The 24029-nt window shown below is 45.3% G+C and overlaps 2 protein-coding genes across 6 annotated transcripts in view; one reads left to right on the forward strand and one right to left on the reverse strand.

Annotated features, from left to right (window-relative positions):
• The window catches only part of DUS2 (dihydrouridine synthase 2), a 39750-nt gene extending 20006 nt beyond the window's left edge, over positions 1-19744 (reverse strand). For 2 of the 5 annotated variants that reach the window (XM_055000855.1, XM_055000853.1), the window contains exons 1-7: positions 19675-19730; positions 16248-16390; positions 14845-14890; positions 7492-7583; positions 4905-4948; positions 4426-4490; positions 65-108 (exon numbers count right to left, since the gene is read on the reverse strand). In XM_055000855.1, the coding sequence (XP_054856830.1) occupies positions 65-108; positions 4426-4490; positions 4905-4948; positions 7492-7583; positions 14845-14890; positions 16248-16373 (417 nt within the window). In that variant the 5' untranslated portion in view covers positions 16374-16390; positions 19675-19730. Of the gene's footprint in view, positions 1-64; positions 109-4425; positions 4491-4904; positions 4949-7491; positions 7584-14812; positions 14891-16247; positions 16391-19643 lie in introns of those variants that run through there. The other 3 variants (XM_055000856.1, XM_055000854.1, XM_055000858.1) reach the window with 3 other exon arrangements.
• An 876-nt stretch (positions 19745-20620) lies between these two features.
• Positions 20621-23067, forward strand: DDX28 (DEAD-box helicase 28). The gene has a single exon (XM_055000616.1). It carries the CDS (start codon positions 20621-20623, stop codon positions 22232-22234), a length of 1614 nt encoding a protein of 537 aa, XP_054856591.1. The 3' UTR covers positions 22235-23067.
• Positions 23068-24029: the final 962 nt, after the last annotated feature.

A 24029-nucleotide genomic window follows, 5' to 3' on the forward strand; every position in this document is an offset into this window, starting at 1 on the left:
CAGCTTGTTCTTCACGAATAATGCCATAAGGCATTGCAAATATTAGAGTAAAGAGAATACTTACAGATTCTATTTTGTCAGGATCAGACAGGAGTGCTGCTCCCATACCTCCCTGATAAAATGCAAAACAAAAAAGGGGACGGGAGAAAAGCCTTCGTTAACTCATCAGTACTAAACACGCTACAAAATACTACTATCCAGAAAGCACGGCAGGAAACCTCGAAGCATCCCAAACCTTATCTTTGCTTCCATGCAACACATGCTACCCCTGGCTGTAGCGCTAACCCTTGGCATGACGCCCAGCAAAGACGTGCACAGTCCTCTGACGACTTTTTTTACTCAAGCCTCTGGAACTGCTGGAAGGCAGCCTCGTTTTTTCCATGGAGACGTTTCTGTTATAAGGATGTTATTTATTATATCCTGCTCTCCTTTTTGGAAAGCTCAGAGGGGCTTACACATAATTCCCTCTGGTATCTTACTCTGATACAGAGAAGGACCCACACCCACTCAAGCTTTTGACCCAATGCCCAATAATGCAACTGAGCATAAGGAAGCAGCATGTAACAAACACTTTTGATGAGAAGAGAGACTGTCAAGAGTAGGCAAACCCTCTGGGCCTGGTTCTGGTGCTGCTAACAGCCACACAGTGTCCCAGAAGCCTTCTAAGAGGAGTGTGCCCCGCTTGTTTTATGTGAGACTCACTGGTCTCTGGGTTCTTAGTCTGGAGGTCCTTGCGCACAGCAGTCAGACTCTCGAGACACAGGAAAGGTAATTATTTATTAAATCAAGAGAGTGGTTAGAAGATAACAGTGCCCACTCTCAAGGCAGAAGCAATGGCAATAATAACAATTAAAAAGTTTAGTCTAATCTTAGCTAAAACAAAACTCACTGGACAGATAATTACTTAACCTAGGTGCTCCCGTGGTTCAGCTTCCTCCTTCCCACAGTCTACCCCAGCCCTTTATTCAAGCCAGGAGGAGGAGCCGCCTAACTGAGCACAAACACCAGGTGCACTCAATTAACTAACTATTCGCTGTTCGAGACAGAGACCTCATTGCCACCCCAGGACATATCTCTGTGATTTGAAACGGAAGCAGTGGTGGTCCATTTGCGGCAGACATAACTCGTGAGAGAAGAAGGCTAGAAGTTTCAAAATGGGAAGGTCGCGGGAGCTGCAGTGCCAAAAAAGGAGGGAATTGGACTGTCCCTCTGCTATCTGCAACAGAAGGGATGGCGTACTTGCTAAAAGCCAGAAAGGTGGAGGCAGCACAGGCAAGGAGGGTGGAGTGTTATTCATCCTCTATTTCAGACGAGTTTTGCCAGTTAAGAGGTCTTCTGGAGGATGACGTCGATTGGCATGATATTCTAGAAGAAGCAGTTCTTGTGCAGACATCTAAAGTATTATGAAATCTTTTTGCTACAAGTGTTTGCTGTTTCAAATCCTTATAATCTGTAAGACGCATTATAAGGAGTAGAAGATGCTCTGAATCAAGCCAGGATAGAAATCAAGATACAGAAATGACACAGAAAGAGGCAATAAAGCTCTTATAATGATTGAAGATTGTGTTCTAACCACGGGTGGCTCTCACTTGAAAACATTTGGACATCCTGAACCACAAAGAGACAATAATTATGGACTTGCAAATGAATTTGTGATGGAGATTGCATATCATCCTGAGCAGCTTGAAGAATTCATATGAGAAATTGAGCAGACTTAATACTGGACCAAAGGGACATTTTTGAAGAAATTACAGATGCTGTTTTCAATGAGCAGGCTTTCATAGATGATCCGGGTGGAACAGGAAAGTTATTTCTTTTAAGTCTACTTTTGGCTACAGTTCGCCAAAAAGTCAGGTATTGCTGCAATTCTTTGGGAGGCAGAACTGCTCATTCTGTATTTAAACTACCATTAAATATATCAACTGTAACTAGGCAAATTGCAACATTGGTAGAGGAACGGGAAAAGCTAAAATTTTACAAGTATGCATGCTTGGTGTAATGGTGCTATAGCCTGATAGAGAAGGATACATACCCCTGGGAAACATTGGGAATATCGTAGGTAACTTGGAAGATCTACAGAACTAAATATTTCGAGATGCTATATGAACCCAAAGGGCTTTTTTAGCACCTAAAAATGATGCTGTATATGTAATTAACAGAGAACAATAATGATAGGCAATGCAGCAGGCCAGGAGGTATTTATCCCAAGAATTCCTATACTGCCTACAGATTTTCTATTTCAGTTTAAGAGGCTTCATTTTCCCATTTGTTTAAGTTTGGCAATGAGCATTAATAAAGTTCAAGGACTATCATTAAAAAGAGTTGGCCCTGATTGGCAAAACCCTTGCTTTGGACATAGGTGACTTTATGTAGGATGCGCAAGATCTTTTATTATTTCTATTTAATTATATTAATAGTCCACTCTCCCCACAAGTGGGCTCAGAGTAGATCACAAGATCAGGAGACAGAAGAAAACTATTTATTATAGCTCCTCATAGTAGGATAATCAAATACTACCATAAATGTTTTGCTGTTTCATTTCCAAAACTGTTAATTCATATTTGTAGCCTAATTATGTATTTGCTATTAGTAATTATGATTTACCACATACAGACAGATGTAAAATTGTTGATTATACTGGTTATATAAATACATATATAATAATAATAATATGTTTATTGCTTTTCCGGCCAAAGCCATAAGCCATACAAACACCAACAAAATATGAACTGTACACTTGAACATACCCAATTCACACAGACATAACTCGTCATTATCACTTTAAACTATCTAAGCTCATGAAGATTTTGTTTCTTTATCACCGTGGCTAAAAAGGAAGCCACTATAGCAGAGGTTTGATTGTCAGGAAAGTTATCAGACAATAACACTGAGATTGCCCAAGGAAGGAAGGGAAGCTTTTCTTTTAATATAATAGGAATAATAAATCTCTCTCTTTCCTTACTCCACTTAGGGCAAAAAACTATTATATGATCCAAGGTCTCTAACTTTCCTTGTCCACAGTCAGAAACTCGTTCAGAATAAGGGAGTCCAGAGAAACGACCAGAAAGCACTTTAGAGGGGAAGGAGTTAAGTCTGGCCAATGTGAAGGCTCTGCGTTGAGCTGGAATCTTTAAAGAACAGCAATAAGATGGAATACCCTCTGGAGGTGAAAGTCCCAGGGATAAGCCCGAACATGTACGTCTGGCTCTCTGGAGAGTACTGCTGTAATCGAGATCCTTTAGTTTTAATTTTATAACTCTTAGGGCCTCATTTGTCTGTAAAGATGTTATATCAATATCCAGAATTTTTAGTTTCTGGTTAATTAAATTAGTTCGGCTACTCTTATAGGTATCCTGCGAGATCAAATGTGCAAAACCTACTTTCCCTGAATTGTCCTTGTAAATTTCCTTGTTCAAATACATATATTAATACATAACATTTATGCAAATATACATTAATATATAACTGCGTTTTAATGGCTAGAGTTGGGCTAGGATCTGGGAGAACCAGGATCAAATCCTCGTTCTGCCATGGAAGCTCAATGGGTGACCGTGGGGCCAGTCACACCCTCTCAGCCTAGCCTACCTCACAGAGTTTCACTGTGAGCGTAAAATGGAGAAGAGCTGATGTATGATGCTTTGACTTCCCACTGGGGAGAAAAGCACTATATAAATGAAAATGAAGTCATATATTGTTAGATAAACTAAATTGTTTCATTACTGCTGATTCCGCACACGTTGGATAATGCACTTTTAATGCACTTTATCAATCGTTTGAGGTGGATTTTTTGTTCTGCACACAAAAAAATCCATTCCAAATGATCTAACGTGTGCGGAATCACTCTACATTATATAGCAAAAATATGCAATATTTGTTTAAATTTCTTGATAAAGGTGATCAAAATCCAAAGGCAGTATGTTTTTGTTCTGAGTGATTTGTTTTACAGAACAGTTATTTGTGTCAAACAAATTGTATGGAAATTACTTCTCTCTAGGAGAAATATATGATGAAGCTCCACTTTTGCGGTTTGTCCATGGAGTGTGCAGGGCCCAATAAAATTGTAAATGGCTTAAGGCCATAGCACCTGTAGGACTACCTCTGCCCACATGAGCCTGTCCGTGATAGCTGATTTCTACCGGTGCTCTGTTCTGTGATTCTGCAGTGACAGCAGTTAAAGTGATAAGTGTGGTAGACAAGGGTTTTTCAGGTGCAGCCTCTACACTGTGAAACTTTCCTGAATTAGGAGGTTCATTATCGTCCCCCACACTTTTATCCATCGTATTCTAGGGGGCATTTGGTATTATTAACTTCCTGACCTGATGCTATTTTAATTCTGCACACCACTTATGTTAAATTAAAGTAGATCAACAGAAGAAAACACACAACGGTTCTAAAGAAAACAAAACACTGTGGGCGAGTTTCAACCTGCCTTAGTGGAATATTCTTTAGGGCATCCCATGTTAACATCAATGGCGGCCACGTCATTCTCTCTGAAAAGACAAAGAGGCAACACGTAACAAGAGACAGGCTGCAAATCCATTACCATTAAGACCTGTATTTCCACTATGCATTCTGGATCCTCTGCAGCCATACTGTGAGAAACAATGGCCATTCTCATGTCCTTAATTTGTCCATTACAAAAATCAGACCACTCTGCTTTTGTGCTCAATGAGGGTATAAAATGCGGGTCTGACACTTACAATCAATGTTACTTGCAATTGCAAACGAAAGCTTACGTGCAGCGAAAATTCACGTCTGCAATTTTTGAAGAATTACATTCAAGACAGGGATGATTAAATGAACCAAGATTTGCAGCAAATTCACACGTTATACGAAGCAAGATTCTCAGCAAGCACCAAAGGATAAAAAGCTATTACAAAGATAAACAATGGACAGATACTAACACAAGCTGGGCTACCGTCAGGGCTCTCTCAGCGTCTGCAGTCCCCTGAGGAACAGAGAGAAGTCAAAGTTAGAGACAGTCGGGTAAAGTATTCTTTGTATCCAGACTGGTGAAATATAAACTTCAGCAGGAGAAATGGAATGAGATTTGGTTGGCTTAGCCATTTTTAAGCAATGCTTTAGAGAGAGCAGTTACTGACTGACGATGAGAATTGAGCCTCTGGTGAAAAGGGATTAGTGTTCCACCCTTCCCATGTGACCCTTACCTTTTCATCCACTAACACTGCAATTGAAAACAAAGTTAGGAGTCAAGGGGTTTAGAAGTGCGTGATCTTCAATAGACTTAGGATCTGCAGGAGTCTAAAACCCCAGCAGGGGTCATCACTAGTCAGCTACAACATGACAGCAACTTCCACCACCACCAATTCAGCCTCGGACTGCACTGTATATTGATATATGAACTTCTGGAACAGGATAGGTAAAGGTAAAGATAGTCCCCTGTGCAAGCACCGAGTCATTAGTGACCCATGGGGGGATGTCGCATCACGACGTTTTCTTGGCAGACTTCTGTTACGGGGTGGTTTGCCATTGCCTTCCCCAGTCATCTACACTTTACCCCCAGGAAACTGGGCACTCATTTTACTGACCTCAGAAGGATGGAAGGCTGAGTCAACCTTGAGCTGGCTACTTGAACCCGGCTTCCGCCAGGATCGAACTCGGGTCGTGAGCAGAGCTTGGGCTGCAATACTGCAGCTTACCACTCTGCACCACGGGGCTCTGGAACAGGATACTTTCTTTATAAGATGCACTTACTATTGTTAACTGCTCTGCATAGGCTATAGATATAACCTTATATATTGTGAATAGACAGAATATCCCGTAGACCTAACCAAGCTGGAGCATCACGCAGCCCATCCCATAATGTCAAGACAGGCACAGACAAATGCCTCACTAAAAGTCTGGAAGATGTTCAGGCTACAGAATAGCTAAAGTGAAACAAGAATTAGTCAGCACTTGGATGGGAGATCACTGGGAATCCCTTGCAAGTACCTCCCAACTTTCTAAAGGAAGAACAGAACAAAGCCAGGTCCAACAAACACCAGGCAGCAGGTTGCCATGGTGCCTGAGCACTGCACTGAGGAACCTCCTATTTTCAGTAATGATTTTATTGTTGTGTCTCACCAGCTCTCAGAAAAATTAGCTTATTTATCATTTCAACTTTAAAATAAGCTTTGTTGTAAAAAATGCATGTCCGTGAAGTTTTCATCATTGTTTGTGTATATTAACTTTATACCCTTCCATGGTAGTGGGTGAATTCATTTCTTCGCATGTGCTTCCTATACTTATTCCAATATTTGATTAAATGGAGTTTTTTTTTAAAGCAATAATAAAATTATGAGAATTGGGGGATAATTTAGGTTAGTGTTAGAGGTTAGTTTTTTGTTGTGATGGCGACGCCCAGAGTTACCTTACCCTGTATTCTTGTGTCATGGATTTAATATGAGAAATTGCGGAGTGTTTGAATTAGGTTTTGTGGTAGCAAAAATTAGAAAATAAGGTCATTAAAATACAAAACCTTTAAGGCTGAAAAAATGACTCTGGCACATAGGCTTTTGGGCTGGCTCCTAAAGCTAAAGAAAATATGTAATGGCTTGGTGTAAAGTATTAATAAAACACACATATGTCTTCCTTGTAGGCTTGGAACTAATTAAGTTGATACGGGAAACGTTTTTAAAAATAATGTAAAAGACATCATCACAATCACCAGCATGTGAAACAACCATTAACAGTGTTCAGGCCCTGTTTGATGTTACATTCATGGCATGGAAGCCATTGCAACAGCAGTATCATAAATCCATTGTCCTGTGGGACAAGCTGCCACCACGGCTCCTTCCAATAACACCCGCATTTGGCCCATGGGCATTACAGGGTAAGAACAGCAACTTGAATTATTTCTGAAAGACAACTGGGAAACAGTGCAAGCAACAGCATATAATGTGTCATCTACACAGAAACCCTGAAATATTGTCGGGGCACTGCCAAGAAAACGTTGGGATGCGACGTCTCCCCATGGGTCAGTAATCACTCGGTGCTTGCACAGGGGACAATGCAAACACTCACATACAACCAAATGGGAGACTTTGTAGCGAAAGAATCATCAGTAAGGTTTCCCCCCTCTGTTTATATCTTGTTTCTGGAGTTTCTGCTTTGATTCTGAATTGATTACTTTAAAGTGCTGTTTTTCAGTCCTCTCCTGAGCCACATCACTTTTCTCAGGTGTATTTATTTTACAGATTTAATTTTTCCTTTAAGTGGAATCTGGTGCATTTTACAGATGCTGTCGGCCACTCTGGGAAATTCAGTCAAAATACAGGAAACAAATCTAATAATCAAATAAAAACATACAGTCTCCAAAGAGAGACAGACAGACAGAGACAAACAGAGAGATGGTCTTCCATCGCTCTGTCACCTTTGGTACCACTGAAATGGCAAGATGATGTCTCTGGAAACAGTGTTGGCCGTTACAAAATGTTAATGGCTCAGATTGTATTTCATTTAACAGAAACGCAAGTGCTGGTCATCTCTTACCATTTGAAAGACGACAGAGTCTTTTTCCTTTGCGCAGGTCCTGAACACGACTCTGTCATTGGGAGCCACAAAGTCTACTGTTCCAAGCACCTCTGCAAAACACAGAAGGAAAGCAGAACTGCCTGAAGGCAAATATCACACAAAGAACACTCACATTTGCGTACGAAGACCTTAAAGGTGAAAATGTATCGCCAGTTGCATGTATATCAATGATACAGAGAGTCAGGGCTTTGATTTTTTTTCCCAATTAAACTGTTAAACTCCAAAATGAGACCAGACCGATAATTACACTACAATTTTATGCAGAGTTACCCCAGTCATTGAGTAGTGGGCTTAGACGGGAGCAACTCTGAATAAGATTGCACCGTCTGGAACCAAAAGAATATGAGTAACTTATAGCAGCAACACAGAAAACTTTGAAGTCCCAGGTCCTCTGGGACAGGATGAACTTGGGCCCACTGGGGCTGATACGCCCCACACGGCAAAACAGAACAAAAAGTGACAAGAAACTACACCCAGGCTGCACTTTTATACTTTGGGAGGGTCAGCTGCTTGGGATATGTTCATCGTTTACGAATATGCAGTAAGTGATCCAACCTGAACAAGCCAATACAAAATTGCTATGTAGGCTGAGGGAATACAGTTATGGCAACAGATAGGAAAAGCAACCAACTCCAGAGAATAACAAAAGGAAGTTCACACCTCTTCTCCCTTTTTGGACAGTACAGTTGCTTTAGAAGCAGGACTCCTCACCCAGACACCAAGAGGAGCACTCCAGTTTGTCATCAGGTTCCCTAAGAACCCAGTTTCAGGTGGGTAGCCATGTTGGTCTGCAGTAGAAGAACAAGATTTGAGTCCAGAAGCACCTTAAAGATGAACAAGATTTCTAGAGTATAAGCTTTTGAGAGGTAAAGCTCATTTCGGCAGATTAAGTTCTCAGACACTCTAAAGCTCCCTTCTGTATGACTGTTGAAAGCTTAAGCTCTGGACTCTTGTGGGTCTTTAAGGTGCTACTGGACTAGACTCTTGCTCCCTCAAGAACCCCGTGACCAGGCCTGTCAAACTTTCCTCACCTCTCCTCCCTCCACTCCAAGTTTCTCCTTCTCTGAAGTTTCTTCATCAGCAAGGATGACCTCTGCCCATGAAAAGCATTCCCCTCCCTTAAACAACAAACGGTGAGAGTCTTTGCAGGAAGGGACTTTCCTGCTGCTATTCTAAGTCAGTGCATTTGTCGTAATAACCCTAAACCAGTCAGCTGGAATGAAAGCCTTTTTCCAGCTGATATCCAAGTATATCAGTGAATGCAACGGATTCTCCTACGTTCCAATACAACAGGCTGAAGGAAGAAAACATTCCACAGAGAGACGCTGAACAATTTCACTACAGGGCTCTTCATTCATCCAATGAAGCTGGAAAAAACATCAGGCTGATGTGATTTACAACCAGACAAAAACATCCTTTTATTTGTAAACTGATGACAGCTGATCTCCGCCACTTGTGCGTGAAATTGTTCAAGGAAACGAGAATTTGGAAGTCTACAACTCAAGAGTTACTAATATGGTTATTATTACAGTCTCTCTCAAGGACACATACCATTTAAATCTTATTGTAAATAATTCTATTTAATTCTGTTTTCGACTGTAATATCTGCATAACTAATTTTTAAAGAGAATGGGCCTTTGGACACTTACCGTGAAGGGTCCTTCTCCTCTGAGGACAGGAGGACATCTGTGGGTGTTTCCCACCGTCCTATCAGGGAGGCAGGAAGTTGAAACTTCTTCCTCTTGTAGGTGGGACCACCCCCTGGTCTTCAGTTCAGGTGACTCCCCTCAGCAGTGTTGACTCCTTCATATAAACTGTAATCTATAACTATATCAACTTGTTAATAACTGAAAACAGAGAAGATAAAACACAACGTGCCGAAGAGTGGCAACTAGGAACAGATGAAAAATCACACATATAGAGAATCACAGTGGAATCAGAAAATACTGGTATGAGGTCGGTGGTCATGATAGTAGACGAAGATCCTGGGAGGGCCAGATGTCCTCCTGTCCTCAGAGGAGAAGGACCCTTCACGGTAAGTGTCCAAAGGCCCATTCTCCCTCTGAGGCAGGAGGACATCTGTGGGTGCTCCCAAAGCAGTCCTTCATCGACCGGGCGGGATCGTATCTTCGTCTTCGACCACATGTTGTAGAACTCTCCGACCGAAGGCCGCGTCCGCCGACGCGTATGTGTGCAGTTGATAGTGTTTAATGAACGTGGATATAGTTGTCCAGGTGGCAGCTTTGCAGATGTCGTCAATCGATGCGTTACGTCTGAGTGCTGCGTTGGTGGTTGCACTCCTCGCTGAATGTGCTGTAATTCCCGGAGGGATGTCAAGCTTGAGGGCTTTGTAGGCTTCCCGAATGCACAACTTGATGTTATAGGCGATGGCCGAGGACGACATGCGTTGACCTAGTTTTGGCTGTGACACATTTATGAACAAGGAATCCGTCTGGCGAATCTTTTCAGTCTGTATTATGTAAGACTTAATGGCCCGACGGACATCCAAATTGTGCCACTCTCTTTCCCTGGGATGACTAGGGTTGGGGCAAAAGGACGGCAGGTTGATCTCCTGTGCCCGATGGAAGGTGGAGTAAGCCTTTGGTAAGAAGGACGGATCAGTCCGTAACACCACCTTCTCCTTGTGGAAGATGCACAGATCTGGCCTAATAGACAGAGCGCCAAGCTCCGATATCCTGCGCGCCGAAGTTATTGCCACCAGGAAAATGGTTTTAAGTCTCAGCCATTTCAGAGCGATGTCCTTGATAGGCTCAAATGGTGGCTTGGTGAGTGCTGATAACACGATGTTCAGACGCCAGGTCGGGAAACGATGCACCACTGGAGGGTTGAGCAGGGTGGCCCCTCTGAGAAATCTCTTGATGTGTTGATGAGACGCGAGGGGAATACCGTCAATCTCCTGAACGACAGTACCAATTGCCGCTATTTGTTTTCTCAGGGTCGCTGGTCGTAGTCCCCTGTCTAGCCCCTCCTGCAGAAAACCCAGGACGGAATTTAGAGAGGGACCTAGGGAATCCACCCCCTTACGTCGGCACCATCTGTGGAAAGCTTTCCATGCACAATTGTAGACCCTGATTGTGGAGCCTTTTCTGAAAGCCAGGATGGTATCTATGATCTTTGGCGCGTAGCCCTGTCGCTGGAGACGTCGCCTCTCAATTTCCACCCTGTCAGTGACCACCATTCTGGGTGGGGATGACAGATAGGGCCCTGGTGCAACAGATCCGCGGATATTGGCAGACGTACCGGGGATGCCACTGACATCAATCGTAGATCGGAAAACCAGGGACGCCTGGGCCACCACGGTGCCACTAGAATCACAGTTGCCCCTTGCTCCCGGATCCATTGAAGTAGCTTGGGTATCGTCGGTAACGGCGGGAAGGTGTATAGAAGGGTCCTTGGCCATGGGCATGTGAGAGCGTCTACTCCCTCTGCTCTGGGATGGAAGAACCTTGAGTAAAATCTCGGTAACTGAGCGTTCTGATGAGAGGCAAACAAGTCTACCTTCGGAGTTCCGAAGTAGTCCGTCAGTAGGAGAAAGACGTCCCTCTTGAGGGTCCACTCTCCCGGATGCAGGGTCTCCCTGCTCAGCCAGTCTGCCCGGGTGTTGAGAATTCCCCGGATGTGCTCTGCTCGAATGGAAGAGAGGTTTCTCTCCGCCCATATCAGGATCTGGTTGGCTTCTCTTTGGAGACCTGACGACCTGGTCCCTCCCTGTTTGTTGATGTATGCTTTGGTAGCTATATTGTCCGTGCGGATCAAGACGTGGCAGCGAAAGATCCATCCGCCGAAGTGATGCAATGCCCTCAGGACAGCCTTCATCTCTAGGACATTTATAGGGAGTTTCCTCTCCTTCTCTGACCAGCGTCCTTGGACTGGGATCCCGTCTAGGATCGTGCCCCATCCCAACAGGCTGGCGTCCGTGAAAATCTGCGTCGGATGATGCAATAGAAAACTCTTGCCCTGGCTGAGGTTTGAGTCCTTGGTCCACCAGAGAAGACTTTCTTTTACCGTCCGTGGAACCTGGAGTTTGGTATTTGCTTTCTGTGCAATGTGGAATTGAAACGGTCGTAGCAGGGATTGCAGAGGTCTGGTGTGGAACCGTCCCCAGTACATAGCCTCCGAGTTTGCCACTAGGAGACCCAGCAGTTTGGATAATTCCATTATCGGGGAAGACGGAGATTTGACTACATCCATTACTAGAGCCTTGGTCTTGGTTCTCTTTTTCTCTGGAAGAAAGAGACAGCCCTTCCTCGTGTCTATCGTCAGACCTAAGTGTTCTAGCCGTTGCGAGGGCGTCAGAGAGCATTTTGCCCGGTTGACAAGGAACCCGTGCCTTTCCAGGAACTGGATGGTGAATGCTGTCTCTTCCCGCGAGGCTTCTGCCGAAGTCGATCTCAGGAGAATGTCGCCCAGATACGGGTGTACATGGATGCCCCTCTCTCTGAGCTTCATTACCGGAACAACTAGCAGCTTGGTAAAGACTCTCGGAGCTGTCGCGAGGCCAAAGGGCATTGCCCTGAACTGCAGGTGAGTGTCCCCCACGCAGAATCTGAGGAACCTGCGATGGGTAGGAGCAATGGGTACATGCAAATAGGCTTCTGTTAAGTCTATTGAAGTCAAGAACTCTCCCTGCTGTAGGGCTTCCGCGATGGACCGGAGAGTTTCCATCCTGAAGTGTCTCAACTTGATGAACCCGTTTACATACTTCAGGTCCAGGATGGAGCGCCAATCCCCATTCTTCTTGGGAACAGTAAAGAAGATCGAGTAGACGCCCCGCCCCTTCTCGTCCGAGGGAACCGGCTCGACGGCTCTTATGTCTATCAGGTGTTGTATAGCCTGGGAAGTTATAGCGCGCCTGAGAGGGTCTTTCTTGAGAGGTGAGCGGAGGAACCGTTCCGGTGGGAGGGAGAAGAACTCTATTAAGTAACCGCTTGAGACAATTTCTGAAACCCAGGCATCCGCCTCGGAGTCCATCCACGCCTGCTGGAATAGAAGCAGACGTCCCCCCACCGGAACGTTCAAGGAGTCAGGGCCGGGGTCCCTTGTCATCAGCATCCTGTCTGTTGCCGCGAAGACCCTGAGATTTCCCAAATTTTGCGTGGAAGTTTCCTCGTCTCGGTTGTCCTCTGGATGAGCCCCAACCGCGCTTGTGTTCTTGTCTGTTCCTAGGTAAAGTGTGTTGGGTTCTGAATGACTGGTAAGAATACGAACGTCTCGGAGTGTATTTCAGTGAACGTGGGAGGGACTTCTTCTTGTCCTTGGTCTCCACCAGGACCTTCTCGAGGGGCTCCCCAAAGAGTTTTCCCCCTTGAAATGGGTAGGCTAAGAGAATCAACTTTGCTTGTAGATCTGCAGGCCAGGTTCTAATCCAGAGGAGACGTCTGACTGCGGTGGTGGAGGCCATGGCCCTGGAGGTAAGGGACAGAGAGTCCAGAGTGGCGTCCACCGTGAAGGTACAGGCCTTGAGAATCCTGTTGGCACCCTCCAGCAGTCGTCTATTGTTGTTGGGGAGCAATTGGATGAGTCTCCTTGTCCATACCACTGCAGCCCGCGACACTGTGGAGGCGATGGCTGACGCTTTGATGGAGGTGGCTAAGACCTCGTGAGCTCTCTTGAGTATGGCTTCACCTTTCTTGTCCAGTCCATCCTTAATGTTGCCATGTCCATCTTCGGAAAGCAGACCTTGAGACTGCAACGCTGCCACTGGGGCGTCTATGATGGGTACCTGTAACAGCTCATCAGCAAAGTTAGAAACAACGTAGATCTTTTTTAAGGCATGCGGGACCTGCTTACATGCTGCCGGCATGGACCATTCAGCCTTTAGCTGACGTTCAAAAAATTCAGGGAATGGGAACACTCTAGCTTTGCTTTCTGACCTGGGGAAGAATTCCCTGTTCCCTTTGGGTCTAGCCTTGTGTCCCTTAGTCTTTGCTTCCTCCTCCTCCTCCCCCTTCTCGGCTTCATTTAAGTCCAGAGCTGAGAGGGTTTTTGATAGCAGATATTGGAAATCTTCCATCTGAAAAAGTCTATTGGGCTGGTCAGGAATATCACTATCAGCCTCCTAATCATCTTCTGATAAAAATTCCCCACCCTCAGATTCCTCACTGAGGGACTGCTCTTCCTCCCTCCACCTGGGGGATGGGTCTGGCACTTTACTCTGGGGCTGTTTTCTGGCCGCCTTGGTGGGCCACGAGCCCCCCTGGGGACTTCTACTAGGAGCCTGGGGCACCACAGTGGCTCTGGAGGAGGATGGACCAGGCTGGTCTGAATTGCAGAGGTCCAATATTGCAGCTCTGACGGAGTCCCTAATAGCCACCAGCATCTCTGGGGATAAGGGAGAGGAAGAGGCAGCAGCACTTACTTGGTCTTCAGGAGTGTCAGCGCTGAGACTCTGTGCAGGAGTTGCTGTTCCGTGTTGCCTATCTCCTGCCGGGAGGTTGGCAAGCACGTCTTTGCGTTTTGGCGGGAAAGCACTGTCTGCGGCTTTTCCCGCCGATTCTGAGTCCTGCGCCGCCGCGCCGCTGTCCTCTCTCTTCCTCCTGTGTCCTGCGACTTTCTCCGGCTCCCGGTCAGTTGTTCGGGGCCGTTTTCTGGCGGGCTGATCTGTAGGTGACACTCCTCCACCGGGGGTCCGATCATGCCTGCACGGCAAGTCGGAGCCGGTCGGGTCTGCTCCCGCCGCCGGCAGGACGGCTCCAGGGAGGCAGCCCTCAGCCCTCTCCATGAAGGAATCTTCGGAGTCCGATGACTCCCTTGTCTCCATAGAAGCTTTCTCTCTCCAAGATATGGACAGAAGTAAGGTAAAGGATAGAAAAAGAAAGTGAAAGGAGTATAGGTAGCAGAGCTAACCTAAACTAGAACTGCTCTCCCCTGAGGCAGAAAAAGAACTGAAGACCAGGGGGGTGGTCCCACCTACAAGAGGAAGAAGTTTCAACTTCCTGCCTCCCTGATAGGACGGTGGGAAACACCCACAGACGTCCTCCTGCCTCAGAGGGAGAACTGAGGAAGTCTTGACCACTTAATCTAATATACTTGCACTAGAAAGTATTTTTAATGTTTTGATAAGATTTCCCTACAACGTTCACACATCCCAAGCAGCTAACCCTCCCAAAGTATTTGTAATACCTTTAATTTTCAAGTTTTAAGACTAATTCTCTTACTGCTTTTATGAGTATTTCATTTAATAGCAGCAGCAAAATATCTGGAGTCACCGTAAGAGAGCATGGCACCCAGGAAATCCTTGCATCTCATTTAATTTCACCTTATTTTTCTCTGAAAAAAGCAGCTACTTGCCGTTTACAACTCTCTTGCACTGAAGCATCTTTAGGTCAATCAGCTCCTAAAAAATAAAGGCAAAAGTTGGAAAAAAACAGTAGACCAAACAGTAAAATTCTATACAGTAATCTAGATACTCCAATCCAACCCAACAGCAAAAGGAAACACATAGACACACAGAAGCTGAAGAGAAAATATCACCTTTCCCACCTTATTTGTCCTTAAGGAAACATCTGCACCAACCTTGACCATACTCACCGCTGACTCCAGCTGCCTGTTTAACCAAGACGTGAAAATCACTTGAAACCATGCTCTCAAGTCTTGGTTAAATGAAAACCTAAGGCCATACCACCCTGAACATACTCCATCTCACCTGATCTTGGAAACTAAGCAGGGCTGTGCCAGGTTAGTACTTTGATAGGAGGGCTAACTGCCATTAATATGAGTGCCATATTTTCCTTTACAACATTTAAAGCAAGATAGGGAAAATTCACTATAGATAGGAAAAGAATACGTGAAGACCTGAAGTTAAACCCAATTCCTTAACTATGAACCACCACGTAGTGTTTGATTTCCATAGAACCTGATCTCTGAACCAACTGATTTTTTTGGCAAAGCCACATAACAAGATGGGTATGGGGAATCCCTGCCCAAGACTTAACAAATCATGCTGTTCCAATATCTAGCTCACCACCTTTTCACTCAGCTCTGGCTGCAATCCTAACACCTCTTTCCTGACAGTAAGCCACATTGAACAGAATGGGATACTTGCAAGGAGACCTGCTTAAGATTGCTCCCTCTGTACACAAACCAAAACTGCCTCATTTAACCCACACAGAGAGTTCAAAATACATTTATCAAGCAAACATAAATACATTATTCACAGCAAGGCATTCAAAATGCCCATCTCCTTCTATCCGGGTGAACAGTGAAGGGTTCTTCAGCCAAACAATACAGACAGCAAGATAAGGGCATAACTGGCACAAAGCTAGATTCTTAAATATTAATAATAATAACAACATAATAACATTCTATTTATATACCGCCCTTCAGGACAACTTAATGCCCACTCAAAGCTGTTTACAAAGTGTTATTATTATCCCACAACAATCACCCTGTGAGGTGGGTGGGGCTGAGAGAGTGACGAATGACGAAAAGTTGAACTTCTCAAAAATGAAATATATGTATGACTAGGGCCATGCTGAATGCACTCTCAGCATCAAAAAATTCAAGTCCAAGGAAATAACATACAGGTGCAATGCTGTGTAGTTACTCAAGTCTAAAACAAATTATTGCAATGGCCTTAGACTGGAACAGTTGTGCACTGGACTGCACTGCAAACAACTGGGACTTTTCGGGGCACTGAAAAACATTTCAGGAAAATGGAAACTGTCTCTTCTCCAGTGATTCATCTACCATACCTCACAGTATACAATATCAGCACCATAATCCAAAGCCAGCAGTCGCATCGGGAGAGTACCGACTCGCACCATAGGAGCCAAGATGGTCTTGTTTCTGAAACAGAGTGATGCACTGTTTACCGTCATGGCGTCTTTGCAATTATCTGAAACAAGTAAACAGTGAAAATCAGAAACAAAGTATTGACCTTATTTTTATCATTTCCATTAGCTACGTCACTCAGTCAGCAGACATTAACAGAGCAATCATAAGCAGTTACTCCAGTCTAAGCTCATTGACTTTTATGTGCTTAGAACGGAGTCTCTCTTCTTAGGAGTATTTTATTATTATTATTTATTTACGTCATTTATAGTCCGCCTTTCTCACTGAGACTCAAGGAAGATTACACAGTATGAGGTTAATACAATCAGTATCACGTAAGTACATTTCAATACAATACCTTAAGGTAAACATATACAAGTTTAAAGACATAGCATTAGCAATGATCCAAGACACAGTAGAGATACTGAAGCAAAACAATCAATTCTAGGACTAACATTAGACAGCTTGGAGCGATGGTTGTACATAGGAGTACATATTTAAAGCAGCAGATAATATACGAGGCAAAAATGGTGATGAAGTCTATGATCCCCAACTTGTTAGTGAAGCACCTGAGACCCCATCCCTACAATGCAGCCCTCCCATTTGAGTAAAAAGCCTTTTTGAATAGTTTGGTTTTGCATCGTTTACGGAAAGCCAGGAGAGTGGGGGCTCTTCTGACTTCCTCAGGCAGGTCATTCCACAGGATAGGGGCCACCACAGAGAAAGCCCGTGTATGGGCTGCTGCTGACTTCACCTGTGTGCAGCCTGGCACCTGCAGGAGACCCTGTTAAGATGAGCGAAGCTGCCATGGAGGGACATAGGGAGGAGGTGGTCCCGTAGGTATGCCGGACTAAAGCCGTGAAGAACTTTGTATGTAATTAACTCATACTTTGAACTGAGCACTGTAAACGATGGGTAGCCAGTGGAGCGACTGTAGGATGGGAGTGATGTTCATGCTCCTGCTCGCTCTTGATAACAAATTACAGATCTCCAAGATGTCATATATAAATGCATTCAAAGATATGAACTGTACCACACATGCAAATCCATTCCTCTCTCCCAGATACTACGCAACTTGTAGCAATTCACATTATGAAGATTAGATGTGACATGAGCTCCCGAGTCCAACACGTTGGCTGTTTTTTCAGTTCTTTATCATTTGTGTAAATTAAAAAAAAGAAACACCTTTGCTAGTATAAACTGTGATTGTTTAATTAAGCCTTATAAAATATACAACCTATGTCAAATATTAATTATAATACATAATACTTTAACACTTTCTAACTGTCTTCCTGGAGTTTTCAGGTTCACTCATAACTTTAGATCATCAAAGAAACAAGAAAAGATAATTTGAATAAGTGGTGTAATGAATAAGAGATATTATATAAATAAGGTAAAGGTAGTCCCCTGTGCAAGCACCCATGGGGGGATGTCACATCACAATGCTTTCTTGGCAGACTTTTGTTATGGGGTGGTTTGCCATTGCCTTCCCCAGTCATTTACACTTTACCCCCAAGAAACTGGGTACTCATTTTACCAACCTCAGAAGGATGGAAGGCTGAGTCAACCTTGAACCGGCCACCTGAACCCAGCTTCCGCCAGGATCGAACTCAGGTTGTGAGCAGAGCTTGGGCTGCAGTACTGAAGCTTACCACTCTGCGCCATGGGGCTCCTGATTATATAAATAAACCATTGTATAAACAATAAAATATCTCTTGGTTTAGGTTGGTCACACAGTCAGCAATGAAGTATTTAAAGCACACACACATTCAGTCAACATCAGTAGAAAACTAAACAACAATGGTCCATTGGAAATTGTCCAGTAGCCCACCACTAAGCAAGACCTGCTTTCTGCACCCTGCTGCAGCAGTCAGAGTGTCAGACAAGGATCTGGAATACCTAAGTTTAAATTCTGGATAAACCTTGACAATCTGTCTTGAATTGTGTTTTGCTGCTATCGTCAGGAAGACCAAAATCTCACAATGAAATACAAGCTATCAGAGCTGAGTTTATTCACAAACTATGTAAGCTACAGTTTAGGGCTGCATGGAAGAAAACACTCTAAATAAAAATAATACTAATCATTACTAAACTACCATTTGGGCAGTAATGCTGTGGAGCTTCTTAAATCTGATAAGGCTTAGGGCCTGCACATGTCATAATCCAAACTTCCAATCCATAGCAAATTGGCAAGAAGATTATCTCACTGGGTGACCTTAGGCCATTCAGCAGTCACTTTCAGCCCATGAATGACCCTGTTGTACATATGAAAAGGAGACGGAGGAGGGAGATGTACACCAGAAGACGGGGCAGGGAAAAAAGAATAAAACTTTTATTTTTATTTATTTTACTTCATTTATACCCCACCTTTCTACCAGATGGAGACCCAAAGCAGCTTACATCATTCTTCTCTCCATTTTATCCTTACAACAAGGCTGATATTGCATGACTGGCCCAAGGTGAGATTCCATGGCACAGCGGGGATTCCAACTTGGGTCTCCTAGATCCTAGTCCGACACTGTAGCCACACCACACTGGTTCTTAATAATGGGAGGGGGGGTGATAGGGTAAAAGGGCACACTCTTCGATGCAATTTCTACGTGGAAATTGGTCAGTGATCGCTCTCAGATCCTTTCTTTTACTCAGCCCAGGGTGTGACAGCCACACGTTACCTAGGGATACACACGGCCAACAGTGGGAAAAAGCAAGAGTCCAGTAGCACCTAGAAGACTAACAAAATTTGTGGTAGGGTAGGTGCTTCCGTGAGTCACAGCTCACTTCTGCTGATCAGCGTCAGATCAGTATTTGAAGAAGTGAACTGTGGCTCACCAAAGTTCCTACCCTACCACAAATTTTGATAAGTCTTATATAGATCCAGAGGAGTTAGCCGTGTTAGTCTGTAGTAGCAAATCTAGAAAAAGAGTCCAGAAGCGGTTAAAGCTGCTTCTGGACTCTCTTCTATATTTGCTAACCAACTTTACTATAGCATAAGCTTTCGAGAATCACAGCTCGCTTCTTCAGACGCACAAGATGCTTGCATCTGAAGAAGATAACTGTGATTCTCGAAAGCTTATGCTACAGTAAAGTTGGTTAACGGTGCTACTGGACTCTTTTCTATATTTGTTAGTCTTCTAGGTGCTACTGCACTCTTGCTCTTTTCCACTGCTACAGACAAACACGGATGCCCATCTTGATCTATCTACACGGCCAACAAACACGTGTGAGGCAGAAAAGTTGGTGGGGGAGAAACGTGCGCTTCTCTGAGGCCACAGCAATGCACGCACCGCGCCTGAAGGAAACGAAGCGAGGGGAACTACCTGAGGAGAATTCAGCCTCGCCTCGACTCACCCTCCACACAGCTCCTCCTCTTGCCAGCCGGCCGGCCCCGCTCCAGCGCCCACCCGCCTCAGCACCTCCACTGCGCATGCGTGCAGCTTTCCTTGCCCCTCCAGAAACGCAGAAATATTGCGTCAAAATGCCGCGACGTCATCCTTTCCCTTTTCCGTTTGGAAGCCTGGAGAGCGGGGGGGGGGGTGTCTGTGTGTTTTATTATAATAGTGGTTTTCTGTGGCGTCGCTATAAGCCGCTTTGTGGATGGATATAGATAGGGAAAAAAGTATCCTGTGTACTTATCGTTGGAAACCCAGTTCAAGCTGAAGCCCGAAGTTATAAAAGGTTCTCACTCTTTTTTTACCAGTTTCCATAGAAACGAGCGCGCAGGTCTCAAGCCTTTACGTCATCACATTGCGACGCGGCATTTGTCAATAGTAAAAAAAAGTCCTTTTCTGTGAACGTTGCCTTACATAGTGAGGGAAATCAAAAAGAGTCCAGTAGCACCTTTAAGAATAACCAATTTTATTGTAGCATAAGCTTTCTAGAACGTGATTCTCGAAAGCTTATGCTACAATAAAATTGGTTAGTCTTAAAGGTGCTACTGGACTCTTTTTGATTTTGCTACTACAGACTAACACGGCTAACTCCTCTGAATAGTGAGGGAAAGATGGTTCTATTTCGTCCATAAACCGTAATTTTTTTTAAAAGTACCTTCTTCCGCAGCGTGGGCACAATTTCGTCATCACGCTGCGACTCCATTTAACAGAGGAAAAAATATTTCCCCTCTCTGCGAACAATTGCCCTATACAGATGTAAAAGCGAGCGTGTTTGTCCCAAAATATTTTTTTTAAATGCTCCACGCTCCGCCCCCTGCAAGTGATGTCACCAGGCTGCCGTTGACCTGCCAACGTTCCTCCCAGGCGCCGGTGATTGCGTCATCAGGCTGCGCCCCATCCCATTCATGGCGCTCTCCTCCTGCGGGCCGCGCCTGGCCGCCTTCCTTCGCGTCCCCGGCAGGTTCCCCCTCAGCTGGCCGCGGCTGTCTTCCGGAGCGCCGCCGCAAGGGGAGAACGTGGTCCGGATCCCCCGCGCGTGGCAGCTGCGGCTGGGACGGGAGTCCAACGCGGCGCGAAGGGCCCGCCTGGCCGCAGCCGGCCCGGTCATCCGGCCGCGGACGCTGCTGCTGCGGAGCCGTCGGCAGGAGCTGAACCAAGGCGCGGGCCTCACGGTCGGGCGCTGGGAGCGGCCGTGCTTGGTCTCGGACGGCTGGAAGCATCGCCTCTCCCGGGGGGATTATTTCCAGTTGGAGCGGACGAGGCAGAAGCCGCCCCAGGAGCGGGGTGAAGCCGGCGTTCCCTCCTCTTTTCTGGACCTGGGAGTGGAGCCGCGGGTGGCCTCCGCCCTGCAGGAGGCTCTGGCCATCTCCGAGCCCACTGCTGTGCAGAAGCGGACCATCCCTGCCTTGCTGCGGGGGCACAACGCTCTGTGTGCTGCAGAGACCGGCAGCGGCAAGACCCTGGCCTATCTGCTGCCCCTGGTCCAGCGGCTCGTCCAGGGACAGAGTTTGTTCTCAGAGTACGCTTCCATCTTCTCCCCCCGAGCTGTGGTGGTTCTGCCGTCGCGGGAGCTGGCGGGGCAGGTGCACAGCATCGCCTCTTCCTTGTGTCTGAGGTTGGGCTTGCAAGTGAAAGAGATCGGCGGAGGCCGGGGCACCAGCGATGTCCGTCGGAAGCTGCGCTCCGGACCCGCCGATCTCCTGGTGACCACACCGGGTGTGCTGTGCACAGCTTTGCGAAAGCAAATGCTGTCCTTGGAGAAGATGTGCTTCCTGGTGCTGGATGAAGTGGACACCTTACTGGATCCCTCGTTTGTAGACCTGGTGGAAGATGTGCTGCAGCATACTCAAATTGCTATGAGCTCCAAGGAAATAAAAGACGACTGGGATCCAAAAACCCAGCTGGTTGCTATGGGAGCCACCCTCCCAAAGGGGCTGGGCGATCTGTTGAGCAACGTAGTCGACTTAGGCAGCTTCAGCATCCTGACAAGCTATCACCTGCACCGCCTTCAGCCTCATGTGGAACAAAAATTCATGCGCCTGAAGGGCTGCGACAAAGCGTCTGAGCTGCTACAGCTCATCAAAGATCGAGGACCCTCCTCTGGAGCAGTTCTGATTTTCTGCAATGGCGCCAGCACCGTCAACTGGCTTGGTTATATCTTGGATGACCACAAGGTGAAACACCTCCGACTGCAGGGAGGGATGCCGGCAGATATGAGAGCCAAAATCTTCACTACCTTCCAGAAAGGACAATTTGACATCCTGGTATGCACTGATATAGCCTCCCGGGGACTGGACACCACACAAGTGGAGCTGGTGGTCAACTATGACTTCCCGCTGACATTGCATGACTACTTGCATCGAGTGGGGAGAGTTGGTCGCATAGGCAGTAAGTTTCTGGGAACTGTGATCAGCTTTGTCACCCACAGGTGGGATGTAGATCTGGTCAAGAAAATAGAAACTGCCGCTCGCAAACAGGCTCCTCTGCCAGGCATGGAGCCTCCAGTTAAGAAGTCTTAAAAAGAGGTCCAAGTCCAACTGAAGACTTTGTGCCTAAAATAACTCTTGAATAAACATGTAACCTCACAGTGCTGATCCCAGGTGCAGTATAATGTTTTGTAAATTTCACCTGAGGATCTGAACACACCCATACACCCAGCAAATCCCAACCAAAGACATGGCAATGCAACCTAAGAAGCACAAAATAAAGTTGCAAGCGTAAATATCTGCTACCTTGGAATTGCTGAACTTGTATGGGTTGATGTTTCTGTGTGCTGGCTGCCTTTGTATGTGGACTGTGTTAGGGGCTGGAGAGTGGCATGCTGGACCTGATCGTCTGTCTGATTTAGCAATTCGGTGCCTCATGGAATCTAGGGGAGGAGCAGCAACCAAATAGGCCAGGGCAGCTAGGGAATTTTTATAAGAGTCAGACTTTACCCCTCACACAAACACACATTTGTGTAAACTGTGATATTAACATAGGAAGGTGGGACCAACAGTTGTGAAATATGTGCTTGTTCAACAGCAGTGCACTAGCTCAGTGTGAGCAGGATTGGGCTATGTACCCAGTAAATAGTAATTGGTATGATTTGAGTCTAGATTCCAGGTTTGTTTAAGGAAACCATCTTTGTGCAACCATTCTGTCTGAAAGTCAAGTCTATAGCCCTATAAATGGGTGGGCTTCTTTGGCATGCACTGACAGGTGCAACATTGGAGTTGGACATATGTCAAGATTACTTAGTAAGACCATATTTCATTGTAAATTGATCCCCTTGAGCGCATATATGTGTGTCTGTGTGCAATAAGTCCAGAGGAGTTTGCCGTATTAGTCTGTAGTAGCAAAATCAAAAAGAGTCCAGTAGCACCTTTAAGACTAACCAACTTTACTGTAGCATAAGCTTTCGAGAATCTCAGTTCTCTTCGCCAGATGCGACCATCTCTCAAAGAGAACTGTGATTCTCGAAAGCTTATGCTACAGTAAAGTTGGTTAGTCTTAAAGGTGCTACTAGACTCTTTTCAATGTGTGCAATAAATAGGTGTCATACATAACAGTGTGAACTTCAGAATTTTTGGTCACCTGCTTATTAGCCCTACAGGGGTGCGCTGTGTTTGTTTTATAACGTGTGTTACCTTTCATCCAGTGATGCAGAATGGCATGCATACAGCCATCCTTTTTATCTTCACAGTAATCCTATGAGATAGGTTTGGCTGAGAGGCTGACTTGCCAAAATGTTTCTTGGCTGAACAGTGATTCAAACTCTGTTGGGTGTTCATCTTTCAGAATTGCAAGGTCTGCCATGGTTGCACAGAAACAGAGAAAAATGTAATGAAACGAATTATATAAATTATAAGTGGAGGAGAGGAGAATTGGAAGCCAAAAAAAAAAGGGTACACTTAAATCTTGTGTTTTTAAATGAATGCTGTGCCTGTATGGATAGCCCAGGCTACCCTGATCTTGTTGACTCTCAGGTGCTAAGCAGGGTCAGTTCTGGTTAGTACTTAGGGAACCACGTATCATGGAAGTCCAGGGTTGCTGCATGGAGGCAAGCAACGGCAAACCACCATTGTTTTGCCTTGAAAACCCCATAAGTAGTTGTCATAAATTGGCTGCAATTTGATGGCACTTTACACACACACACCTCATTTAATCTAAACCTTGATGCCTGGTGAATACTTTCAGCAACAATGATATCTTTGAATAATAATTTGATTTGTCTAAAATAGCAATCTGGTTTTTTTTCTACTGAATAGAAATGTTGTGCTTCACTGGCAGCACAATTCTATGCAGAGGAACTGCATTCTAAGCCCACTGAAA

The sequence above is a fragment of the Eublepharis macularius genome, chromosome 16 (assembly GCF_028583425.1).
Source record: "Eublepharis macularius isolate TG4126 chromosome 16, MPM_Emac_v1.0, whole genome shotgun sequence".
NCBI lineage: Eukaryota > Metazoa > Chordata > Lepidosauria > Squamata > Eublepharidae > Eublepharis > Eublepharis macularius.

Excerpts from the sequence above, each read along its gene's own strand:
- DDX28 (XM_055000616.1), top strand. The coding sequence starts at position 20,621 with ATGGCGCTCTCCTCCTGCGGGCCGCGCCTGGCCGCCTTCCTTCGCGTC.